General features: G+C 39.4%; 1 protein-coding gene across 1 annotated transcript in view; it reads left to right on the top strand.

Moving 5' to 3' along the window:
- CACNA1C (calcium voltage-gated channel subunit alpha1 C) overlaps positions 1–12,418 on the top strand; it is a gene marked incomplete at its 5' end in the record, with an annotated part of 472,020 nt that overhangs the window by 43,086 nt on the left and 416,516 nt on the right. Inside the window, 2 exons of the mRNA XM_081209739.1 lie at positions 5,455–5,777; positions 10,322–10,426. Coding sequence (XP_081065865.1) covers positions 5,455–5,777; positions 10,322–10,426 — 428 coding nt within the window. The remainder of the gene's footprint in view (positions 1–5,454; positions 5,778–10,321; positions 10,427–12,418) is intronic.

Below are 12,418 nucleotides of genomic sequence, written 5' to 3'. Positions count from 1 at the left end.
AAAAATTTCAATTAAAAAAATCCAGATGCACAAGAAACACTAGTTTTTTTAATTAAAAACAATAGAAATACCAGGTACACACAAGAAACATACATATACCCTTCACAATACTAATTTCCACTCCCACTCACATTATTCTTCCCTTCTCGTGCATAAGGTTCAGACACACAAAAGTGTTTTTTTTGGGGGGGGGGGAATCAAAGTTGTTGCTGGACATATGGCAACCCTGCATGAAGGTGAGGGGAAACACCTGGACAGCGAAGTTTGCTGTATATGCTTCCTCTTTCATGATTTGGGATTGTGATTATCAAACAGTTTTGTTGTTTGTAGCCAATGGCAATTACAATACAATGTGAACAACATATCGCACAGCTGCAAAACAGAAAAAAGCATTGCATACACCAGAACAAAAACAAGTCTGCTGTTAATTTTGAGGCCTAATACAAGCTGCTCACATTGGTGTGTAAAGCCCTAAACTCTCTGCGGATCTTAACTCTGGCAGGTCTTGTAGGGATGAAGATGGTACTTGCTGGGACTGAAATGAGTTGGCTCTAACAAGTCATGCAAGGGAATTCAGAGGAGCACTTTCTTGCTATGCTACCTAACTTCAAACATGCATTTTATGTGTAACTCGCAGAATCCAAACATTCCTGTTGTGAGAGATTGGCAGGGTGCCTTCTTCATACATCTTGCATTAAATTTGTTTGTGAGGAGGCATTGCTTTGCCTGATGAAAAACCCAATTATTCACACACACCCATTCTTACCTCTGTAATTAAGATGTTGTTTTCTAAAGCACTTTGAAATCTAATTACAAACTACATTCTGTAAATTAATAAATGGATGTAAATGTATGATCTACAAATCGTATTTGCACAATGATAAGGATTTCTTTCCAACCGTTTGATAAATCGCCAGTTTTAATTTGCTTAATCTGAAGAATCATATAAGCTTAGCAAGTTGTAGTTTTGTGTTGGATTTTTAAATAATTTCATGTAATTGGGTCTTTGTTAACTGAATAATCATACACGTTTTCAGTGATGTATTAGTCATAGCTATGCATATGTGTGGTGCTTGGCTTCTGACCTTGAACAACACATGTCTAAAACTACCCAGAGCATCTGTGGGTTGAGGGGTAGGTTTGTTTGTTTTTGTTGGGTGGTTTACCTTAATCCTCTTTGCAGAGGAGCATTCAATTTTGCTATGGCATTATATAAAAACATATACAGTAAATTTCAACTGATTTGAGAAACATTCAAATAACTGGCTGCAAATTGGGTAGCAGAAAATTCCCAATGAAAGTAATAGAACCTGTATGCATGTAATGTTGCACAGGGTTTTGCCCATCAGAGATTGTTTTTGTTTTTGTTTTTAACTCTTACTTTACATTTTTACCCACCCTGAAACCTCCCACACAGATATCAGTAAAAGTAAGACAGGCTTAAAATTATTCTAGCCTGAAACAAGTGTGAGAAGAGCCAGGTGTGCCTTCCTCAGAAGGTACATTCCACAAGTTCAATGCCATGGCTGAAACGTACACTTCCGATACTTACTATTAAAACAAATATTTATATATTATAACAAGAAAAAATAATTTGAGGATGCACAAAGAATATTATAGAACATTGGTTAACACTATATTGAATCTAAAAAATAGACATTATTCCAAGTTATTTACAAAGTTATTGTTTATCTTCCAATTGTTTCCAAACAGTATCAATGCCATTTTCATTAGCCGTGTCACATTCTATAATTTCTTTATGCTTTTAATTTCTTCTTTATTTTCTTTATTCCATTTTTGTTTGAACATCTGGCATTTTCCATATTGATGCAATTTATATTTTTCCTAGTTTTAATATGTGTATTACCAGTTCAGCATCTTCAGTTACTAGTCCCATTATATAACTTATTAAAAAGGCCAAGTGTTCAAATGGAAATGATATCCATAGTTTCTTTTAGTAATTCTATACAGTTCTATGATATAACCATCAAAATAATTGTTGGACATGATTATCAAATGTTGGTGCTAAGATGCTACTATTTAATCACATGAATGTCATTCCGTATTAAAGTATTTCTCCATAAGCAATCTTCTTTCTACCATTGTAAGTCTAAACCATTGCATCCAAATAGCAGTGGTAGCTTTAAATGCATTCAACATGAACTTCCTCTTTGCTGGACTAATGCTATGGTGAACTTTATTACACATAAAAAACTTTGCTCAAAGATTTGCTATGGATAACTACTACTTCTACCTTGATGAGCTAGAAAACTAATAGAGTCTGCCTTTGTCTAGGAATAGGGGAAGCCAATGTGGTACCTTTCAGATGTTGTTGAAATCCAACTCTTATCAGCTCTAGCCAGCATGGTCAGTGGTCTGGGATAATGGGAGCTGTAGTCAGGCAACATCTGGAGTATACCACAATGGCTACCAGTGGTCTAGTTCTGCCTGACTATTTAAAATGGAGTGCATGTGGTTTTTGTTATTCTGTTGAACTTTATTATAGGGCATAGTAAAAGATCTGAATGCACTGGCTACACTGATATCTTTGGCTCCAAATTAACATGTCACAGCATGGTCTTTCATTTTTAATAGGGTTTCAAATGGAAACATGCTTAATGGATAAAGCTATCCAAGAATGAATGTTTATATTGAGTTAACACCCAGTGCTTGTACTAGGATAATAACCAAATGGACAAAGAATGTAATGGCCAACAGGCTTGGAGGAAAAGAGTCATGAACAAATGTAGGCATATAGAAGTGAGCAGCAACCAATATTTATTTACTCACTCAGCTGTGGATCATATAGAAGCCTATTTTGGCATATTGATATATAAATTAAATCATCATTATCTTTGTGGCAGCATCTCCTCACACACCTTTCTCCACACTTTTCTACTATTGGGTGGGCCTTCTGTTAGCATCACTGCAGTACAACTAATATGGAAATTCGATAGGTCAAGCACAGCATGGTATAAAAAAACCCCCTTTAAATAAGCTCCCAAATTTTTATTCATTTAGCTTGCTTTTAACATATATTTCCTATTGAGCTAGTTTTTATAATCTCCTCCCCCCTGTCTTCCCATTTTAAAAAAATATTTATTTTGTTTATAGCTAAATTGTTGGCTTTTGATAGCTAGCTGTAATGGTTGTATCGCTGGGGTGTGGGGAGGCAGGATTGAGGAATAAAACCTCTCATCTTCTCACCTCCATTTTTTCACTGAACACGTTAGGTCAGATTTTCTCTGCCACTCTATCTTTGTTTATAGTGTTTTCGGATTGATCAAGTGCTAAAACAGGTTTAGCTTTTGGAGGACCAATATCTATGCTCACCTTTGTGAACTTTCATATTTCCTAAGTAGGTCCAAATAAGCAGGTAGAAAGAACAGTGTCAAGTGGCTGGAGATTGTAACAATTTAAGAGTATGCAAAGTTGATAGGCAGTTTACATGCAAGGGGTGAAGGACGTGGTGTTTAACTGTCAAATGAAAGGCTAAACTGAAGCAAATTTATTTATTTGCATATGTCGTTTGCCTTGTAACACAAGCTCTCTTGGCGACAAAGGGCTTTTATTAAGTGTACTAGCAAAATACTACTATGACAATCAGGGTATGTGTGGAAGGCCTACATAAGGCCCCCAGGGGCCACAGGCCACCCAGTGTCAGGAGTGGGTTGGTTTAGCCCCATAGCTGCATAGCCCCAAGTGCAGTGGTCCCCCCCCCCCATACGAGCGTTTTAAAAGCGTTCACTCAGGGCCATCATTACGATGGAAGGAAAACAAGTAACTTGCTCTGGTGTATGAGATTCCCCACACTGCAATGACACAAAGCTACCCTGTTCATTGCCAATTTTCATTCATTGCTCACAGCCCGTTTTTGTTACCTCTAAACTACTATTCCTATTTTGTTCATTTTTTGTTTTCTGGGGGTGTGGTGATACCTTGTTAATATCTTGTTACTGTAGCTTTTTGCAGCTGTCATTTTGCAAGGTTCAGCTTCCTTCCCTGGATCTCTAGAACTTAAACATTGGAGGGATGGTGCTGGATGCATTTTCGTCTCTAGAGCACATGAACATGAGCACTAAGGCACAATGAAATGGCATGGTCTGCCATTTCACGCGTTCAGCTGTTCAGTTAGATTTTGAATGGCAATCCCAGATGCAGTGCCTCCCCAGCACCATGGACTAATACTATGGTGAAGTGTGACAGTACAAACTCAGGAAAATAATGATCTGGATTAAAAATGGCCACAACTTTACGGATTAAAGATGTAGGTGAAATTAGTAGGGCTGGAACTGCTTCAGGCTCATGCCAAGGATTGTGGCGTCCCCAAGACGTTGATCTATTGAGTTAGCCGCCCTAAAGCCACCGCTGGAAGCCCTATGGTTCATCTGCTCCACACTTGACTTCTGGACAGGGACATCCGCCGAGACCTCTCTAAGGGGGCACCCAGAATACACCAGAAATTTAAAGTCACTGCCCTCCAGGAGGAGCCACGGATTGGTTCATTACCTTTTGGGGCAGGAAGACCACCCACCAAGATCCCTCCGACCAAGGGGAATTCCCTTCCAACAGCCAGCAAACATGTGTGCCCAGGCTGGCGGGGAAGCAAGCTGAGAGTGAGGGGCTGCAATTGTCACCCACTGGGAAACCGGTGAGCGGTCATTGGAATAGCATTAACCATACATTTTTTTGTTTTTCTTCACTGACTTTTTTGTTAGCAATTATTTTTATTGTTTTAGATTTAACAAGCACTAAGCTGGTAGTGCTCAAAATATTAAACAACATGTGCCATTTCTCTCCTTCCCACCACTTACCCCAGCCACCCCCAGTCTTTATGTCCCTCCTACCACCTAATCTCCCATGTGCCTCCTCTCATCTAATTACGAGCCAGACAGTAACAACATGAGCCAAAATAAAAGCCAAAATAAGAAATGAGGAGGAGAAGGAGTAAAAATGGAAGGGGAGCTTAGTTACCAGGCAAAATTGTGCGCCAGTCATCCTTGTATTCTTCTCCTTGTCACTAAAGAGGGCTAGGAAATCTTGCCAGGTGTTGCAGATCTTTTCAAGGCTACCTTGCTTAACATAGTCCACCCCTTTCTTTTTTCCACATAGTTTTAATAACAAACACTAAACCTGTTGTGACTTATAAATGAGTGGAATACAGGTTATAGCAGAGTAATTGACTGCAGCATACAAAATAATAGAGCCTTCAACAATACATAAGTGCAGAAAGTTCAAGTGGTGATTTCCAGTAAACTTATTTCAAGCATGTCACTATTTTCAGCATTGGAGGGCATGTTTCTTGGTCGCACTACTAGGGTGTGACTGGATGTTGGTAACTGGCTATTATATGTGCATATACGAATCATTCTATTATGTTTATCAGATTTTTTGTTGCTGTTGCAAACTCTGTTCTATTCGTATGTATTTAATCTTTGCTCCTCTTTCTCCTAGGTTCCAACTATGCGAGTCCCCGTCCAGCTCATGCCAACATGAATGCCAATGCAGCTGCAGGGCTTGCACCTGAGCATATCGCTACTCCAGGTGCAGCCCTTTCCTGGCAGGCTGCTATCGATGCTGCCAGGCAGGCCAAATTGATGGGTGCAGCCGGCAATGCAACAATATCCACTGCCAGCTCCACACAGAGGAAACGGCAGCAGTATGGGAAACAGAAAAAACAGGGTACCACCACAGCTACACGTCCTCCCCGGGCACTGCTATGTCTAACACTGAAAAATCCCATCCGGAGGGCATGCATCAGTATTGTTGAATGGAAATATCCTTTTTGATGGAGTGATATGAGTCAGTATGCAAATGTGATTTACAAATGTGACTAAGCATGTGCATTAGGTTGAAGGGAGCACTAGAAGGAACTATATGAGCAACAACATATGGTTGGTCTCCATCTAGATCAGCGGGGGTAGATCTTTTATGACCTTGGTCAATCTTCTGGGGGTTGCATGCTGGTGGTGGGTGTGACCCAAAGTGACTGTGACCATCTCACCTAAACATTTGTGCATGCACACACACACACACACACACACACAAACGGCACACAAGCCCTTCCTCTTCAGCTTATTTCTGAAGATAAGCTGAGTAAGGGGTGAATCACCTCCATCCTCATCAAACGACCATTTTGATGAGGAAGGCGTGGCCAATTTACACCCCCCACCAGGGGTATTCGCAGAGGGGTTTAAACCCCAGTGGTGTGCCCACTTAGTTTTTTGCCAGGGCCCAAATTGGTGGGGTTTTGGTGGGGGGAGATGCATCGGGACCTAGGCCTAGACTCTTAAAGCATAAGGACTCCTACTTGTGGCAACATGAAATTGCTGCAGAATGCAGGAGCATTCATGGGCCATCCTATGCACAAAATGGATGGTTTTTGGCTGCTGTGTAAATTATGTTGATGGATACCAATAGAGCCATTGTCTATAATCTTTCAACAATTAAATATTCTAGACCTGAAAAATAAACCCAATTCCAAATGACCAAATGACCAAGTATTCAAGAACCCAAGCCTTTAAAATCCATTTGGATTCCCCCCCCCCTTAATCCAGATTTTCTGATGTAGCCATGGTTTTACCTTGACCTATATTGTTCAGTTGTGCAACTTTTATTTGGCAAAGTCCACGTGGAATAGGCTGATAGTAATAGGAGGGTGTAGGTTGCAGTCTGAAGCACATTCACTTGGGAGTGGGGTCCTTTACAAGTAGAAGTATTTAAGGTTATTACACTAAAACACCATCTTGCAACTGCAACAAAAGGATTATTGTTAAGTGCCAATCTGGCTACTATTACAGCTGATCTGGTAGCAGGACCTGATGGCATTGATGCTAAGTATTTGGTGATAGTGGGTTTTTTAAAAAAAATGCTTGGTCTATGAATCTTGGAATGCATGTTGGAGAAAGTGCCCTGCCCTTCTCTCCTCCCTCCCTTCTCTTGCATGCTGGCATTGGCACTTCATTTGTGGTTTGTGTTAAGACAGACATTTTCATTACATGCAAACTGGGAAACTCTAGTTTGATATCAGATAATAAGCCAGGATGTAATCCACTTTGGACATAACAAGTAAGGAATAAAATGCCAAAGCTGGCACACAAAGCTGGGCTTAAACACACAGATTCTGGCATTGTTCTATCTAATTTGGGCCTGAGATTAAATCTCTGGTGCACAGACTGTTCACAATGAAACTTGGAGGAGCAAACAGAAAGATGGATTTAAAAAACCCAAAGTACCATAATCTTAATAAAAATATTATCAAAGTACCATAATCTTATTAGATGCTGTGAAATCAACTTTTGCTTTCAGGATTTTGGGTGGAGATAAAAATGGGTCAAGAAAGGGTTCACAGATATTCTCCATCAACTCATTTTTTCCCCGCTTTTCAGGTGATAGTTTTTTAATCCTCTCAAGCAGTTTTATTTGTTATCCTTCCCAACGTAGACACTCAAAACCATGACGGATGGCTAATTTGGGATGGGTAGTGGGATGGTGGCGGCAAACCTATATTGGTTACTTGCTTGGCACCTTGCCAACCATACATCTTTAGGCAGAGCCCACAAGGGGAGGCCTGATATAAAGTATGAAATCAGAGCTGGTTGAACAGATTGATGTAAAGTAGGAGGCTGAAAATGACTGAGCAATGTAGTCATCTCTTGAGAGATAATGGTCTTACTGAAAACACATAACAAATAAACAGTTGAAATCCTCTCAATGACTCACCTCAAATACCAGGTTCCTGAGCAGAGCACATACTTATGGCCACTATGGACTTGTTGCTGAAAAACAGTATCTCTTTGGTGAGTCCACCAACTCCACCCTACTGTAATTTATATAACAACATATTGGCCTAGTTTGTAAATAATGCTAAGCCATAGTTAATGCTAACCATAGTTAACACATGATAATGGAAGCTAGTGTGTCTGGCAGACCATAATGTGAACCTTGGCTTGTTGCATTCTTGTCCTCCCCCTGTTAAAGGAAACACAAGCCAGGAATTGCTGTTCTTCACTTGCAGCTCTGTAGCTTTCGGGCTGTGGCAGCTCTTTAACCATAATTAAGGATAAGGTCTGGACTTGCACATAAAGTTAAGCAATAGTTAATATTAGCTAAGGTTTATAAACGAACTACAAACCTTGGTTAATGAGCAGTCTATAACCATAGTTAATAACCGATGGTTTAGTTTTATGTTCAAACAGGGCTATTCTAATGTTCTTAATGTGTCTTAATAATTCAAAACATTGGTAAGCAACATAGTTTGTGCTAAGGTGCACCTTTTGTACAAAACTGGGACTCTTCTGCAGACTAATACATTTTCTACTGAAAGAAGAGATGAGAGGGGGAAATATGTTGCTATAATAATTTCGCATACTGAAAATACAGTTTCAGCCTATTTCTGTTGCACACCCAAGAGGATGTGAATGCAAGAAAAGCCCTGCTGGATCAGAACAAAAGGCCCGTGAGGTTCCCACATCAGCCAACCAGGTGCTTTTGGGAAGCCCGCAAGCAGGACAATGAGGGACAACAGCTCTCTCCAGCTGTTATTGCCCTATATACCAAGTCCTGGTATAAAACTAATGTGAAACTGCACTAAAAAGCTCCATTAAATAGAGCTTAATATATCTTAATTAATGGTTTTCAAGCCAGGTCATAATGAAACATTTCAGCTGTGCATAACAAATTCTCCTACCTCTGACCATTCACTCTCTTACCTTCCATAATTTGTACTAAAAGGAAACCTACAAAACTTTAAAAGTTGTGCATATGAGAAATTAAAAGTGCATCAACCACATTATTATTATTATTATTATTATTATTATTATTATTATTATTTGAATTGATCAGAGATTATGAACTCTTGTGTCTTTACAATAGCTTATACAGGTCAACGTAAAATTGTAAACAGGGCATTAGCTGTCAGAAACAACGAGGACAAAATGTGCATCTGTAACCAGATGCTAATTGCTTTCTCTATAGTTGAGAATGACCTACTTTTCAATATTTCAGTCTGATCATGAACTATCCAGCACAAATTAAAACTTGCATTGTCATATGCAAGGAGGGGTCTATTTTTTGTTTCTTATTCTCTGTGGCCAGCAAGGCAACAATTGCCTTGGCTGACCAAAAGAGTCCCTTTCTAAGGCTTAATCCATATAGGTAAGCGATGCCATAAAAACACAACAACATGGGGTCAGCTACACATGGAAAGCCTCCATATGCAATGACACCAATTCCCCTCGCAGGGGTGGATGAAGGGGGGTGCGGTGGGTGCAGGTCTCCCTGGGTGTCACCACTGTCCTGCAAAAACCTTACCTTCTACTGACACATAGCATTCTTAGGATATGTTTTTTGCAAATTGGGTGTCTTCATGTGGTTCCTTTATTTGCCCAATAGAATAATCACAGGGAACAACTTAGGAAGAAATGAGAGTACAGTCCTATTGGACCTCTGTGCTGTCCATCAGCTCAGCAAGAGTGTGGGTGTACTGATATTGATATTAGGGGGAACCAATAATAAATGAGGTGTCAGTCATTTTCTGCCCAACCCAATTAAGGTGAAAAACTGATGATGGGGAATTCACTTTGAGAACAGTTAAGTGGTGAAATGTATTCTGAACAAATACATGCATTTTCAAATAGACACCACTGTTTGGCATATTTCTGGTATGAAAGTATGCAAAATAAGCCACAACTTATTTTAATAATGCCCTTTAACAACCTTGTGTTATATACACACACACACACCCTCAGAGATTAGAATGAAGAGACGCTGAATGTTAAAAATAATGTTAAAAATAAACTCTTACATAACTTTTAAACCCCTTGTGCTTCTTTGAATACTGCTCTCTTAAATTTCTTTTCAAAAGTTGGCAAAAGAGGGTTGAAAAATGCTGAACCATTGTGTATTAAGATTTGGGAGATATTTTCTTAAATGACAGCAATAATAGGCAGTTTGCAACTGTATTGCAAATGCAATAAGAAAGAGAGAGAATTTGGTGGGCTGTCTGTCAAATAACAGCACAGCCTGAGAGGGTAAAATAAACTTGAAATTAAATCTAAATAAAGAAAAAAAACTTTTAAGAAATCTATGTTTACTCTGGCACGCGACTGGCCTACCGTGCTTTTGACATATTAGGAAGAAACTTGGCTGGGAGGGTTGAAAAGCACTTTAAAAGGCATATGTTTCTTTTCAAAATACAAGGGATTAGGAATGTCTTTATTAAACAGAATTCTTTGAAATCCTTCCCCCTCTTCCAATATAATGTATGCATGTATATATATATATATTAAAAAATCAACCTTCCTTAACTCCATTCCTCAGACCATTTGAAATTATTATTTTACTGACTATTTTTGCCAATTGTGTGGCCTTAGCTATCTATATCCCCTTTCCAGAAGATGATTCCAATGCTACTAATTCCAATCTGGTAAGTCGTTTACTTTCACCATTATTTGTTGTTACACCTTTTACTACTTACTTATAGGTAGGTTGTTTGAAACTCAGCACAGTGGCTTTTGGGAAGTCCGGAGAAAAATATCACATGGTCACATCAGATGGCAGCCAAGATGTTCGGATTACATGGCTTTAGGCTGGCACTTGTTTTATCAGGATTACTTCTAGGGGGGAAAATGTGGGCATTATCAGCACTGCATATGGATATCAGTTTCATACCTCTTCCCCCAAAGAATCATGGGAACTGCAGATTGGTGGAATGTTGAACATTCTGCTAGAACAAAGATAGCCAATGTCATGCTCTCCAGATGCTCTTGGACTGCAGCTCCCATCATCCCCATATGGCATGGCCAAGGGTCAGGAATGATGAGAGGACACCTCACTGACTACCCAGTGCTAGAAAATCCCATCCCCACTCCCTCCAGTTACAATTCCCAGACTTTCCCTGATAAGAAGGAATGGTAGTTAAACTGGTTTAAGTCTGTAGTGCAGATAATGCCTTGAGTTTTTTGAATTTATGGTTATGACTTTTTGCTGTTGGCTTTTTTTCTTTTATTAACAAAATGCCAGAGTATATTGTGAAAGTGCTATCTATCTATCTATCTATCTATCTATCTATCTATCTATCTATCTATCATCTATCTATCATCTATCTATCTATCTATCTATCTATCTATCTATCTATCTATCTATCTTAGTAGGTGTTAATTGTTTCATTCCTGAGCTTTTTCTGCTGTGTCTGTTTTATGAAGGGATATTATTTAATTGATCAAGCCTTCCTTTCGGGTGATGAACAGTTTCAGGGCTATGTTCTAGGGCACCTTGGCAGGTGTTCTCATTATAAATTTGCCCTTTGAAAGATGGTGACTTTTTCTATTCTTGCCTGGAATGATTAGTGTTTCTACTAAACGCAAATGGCAATGCCTGTGTTTCAGCATAAGCTTGTCAGGTGCTGGGGTGTGGGGCAGGGGGGAGAAAGGGAAATGTGTTTATATTTGGCTTAGCATGAAGTCATAGCAAATATATGAAAGAAACAAAACTTAGAGTTGGACAAATGGAATGCAATCCATAACAACAGGACAAGCTATTTCCCCTGTTCTTTCCTGAGAGGTTGGCTGAGCTCAGAACTCCCAGAGCTATGAATGGGAAAGCCTGAAAGCCTGAGTTTGCATTCATTCCAGTATTCAGAACTAACCAATGGAGTTTTTTGAAAGACCAGAATGTGGCTATTCTTTTACTTACCCCCAAAGGAGAATCACTGGCATGAAAGGGGGGGGGGTGGTGGAATGAAAACTTGCAGAGGGATGGAGCTGGAAAAGTAATAATTGCCTCTCCAAAACAGAGACAGATGAGCATGATTCTTCAGGCCTTGGCCACCATGATGAAGTATTTTCATGAAGCAGCTTTGAGTGTGTGGAAGGAAAAACAAAGGCTTTGGAATGCATCTTTGGGGGAATTATTGCCTAGCAAGTTGTAAGCTTTTCTTTGTTGCTTTGCAGTTTGATAGAGAGAAAACTGGGGCCGGTTTGGAATCCTTTTTAAAGATTTGAAGGGTTTTACCATCAGGTGAAGCATGTGCAGGAAAGATGTTAGTGAACTGGTGCATCTGACATGTTGCTGTTTTCCACATACAAAAGTGAAAGGCTAGAACTGAGGTACAGGCTATTTAGAAGTGATGTTGGTGTAGATATTTGCTCCTGACCATAAACCCAGTATTAAACACACACATACAGCTCACAGTGTTATAGAAATGTGATTCCTCCAGGCAAGTACTAAAGAAAAGCAATAATCTGTTGCATGTGTGCATGACTTTTGTGAATTTTGATTTCTATACCTATATTTAGGTTGGATATGCAGATAATGCATAACTGACAAAATATATTTGTACCTAGACTGCATATGCAGATAGCTGTTAGCAACACATTTTTACGCTGATGGGTTTGTCATGGGCAATAGTTTATCTCAC

The sequence above is a fragment of the Podarcis bocagei genome, assembly GCF_964188305.1.
Source record: "Podarcis bocagei genome assembly, chromosome: 10".
Taxonomy (NCBI): Eukaryota; Metazoa; Chordata; class Lepidosauria; order Squamata; family Lacertidae; genus Podarcis; species Podarcis bocagei.
The sequence above is the reverse complement of the archived record's forward strand: the minus strand, read 5'-3'. Positions and strand labels throughout refer to the sequence as shown.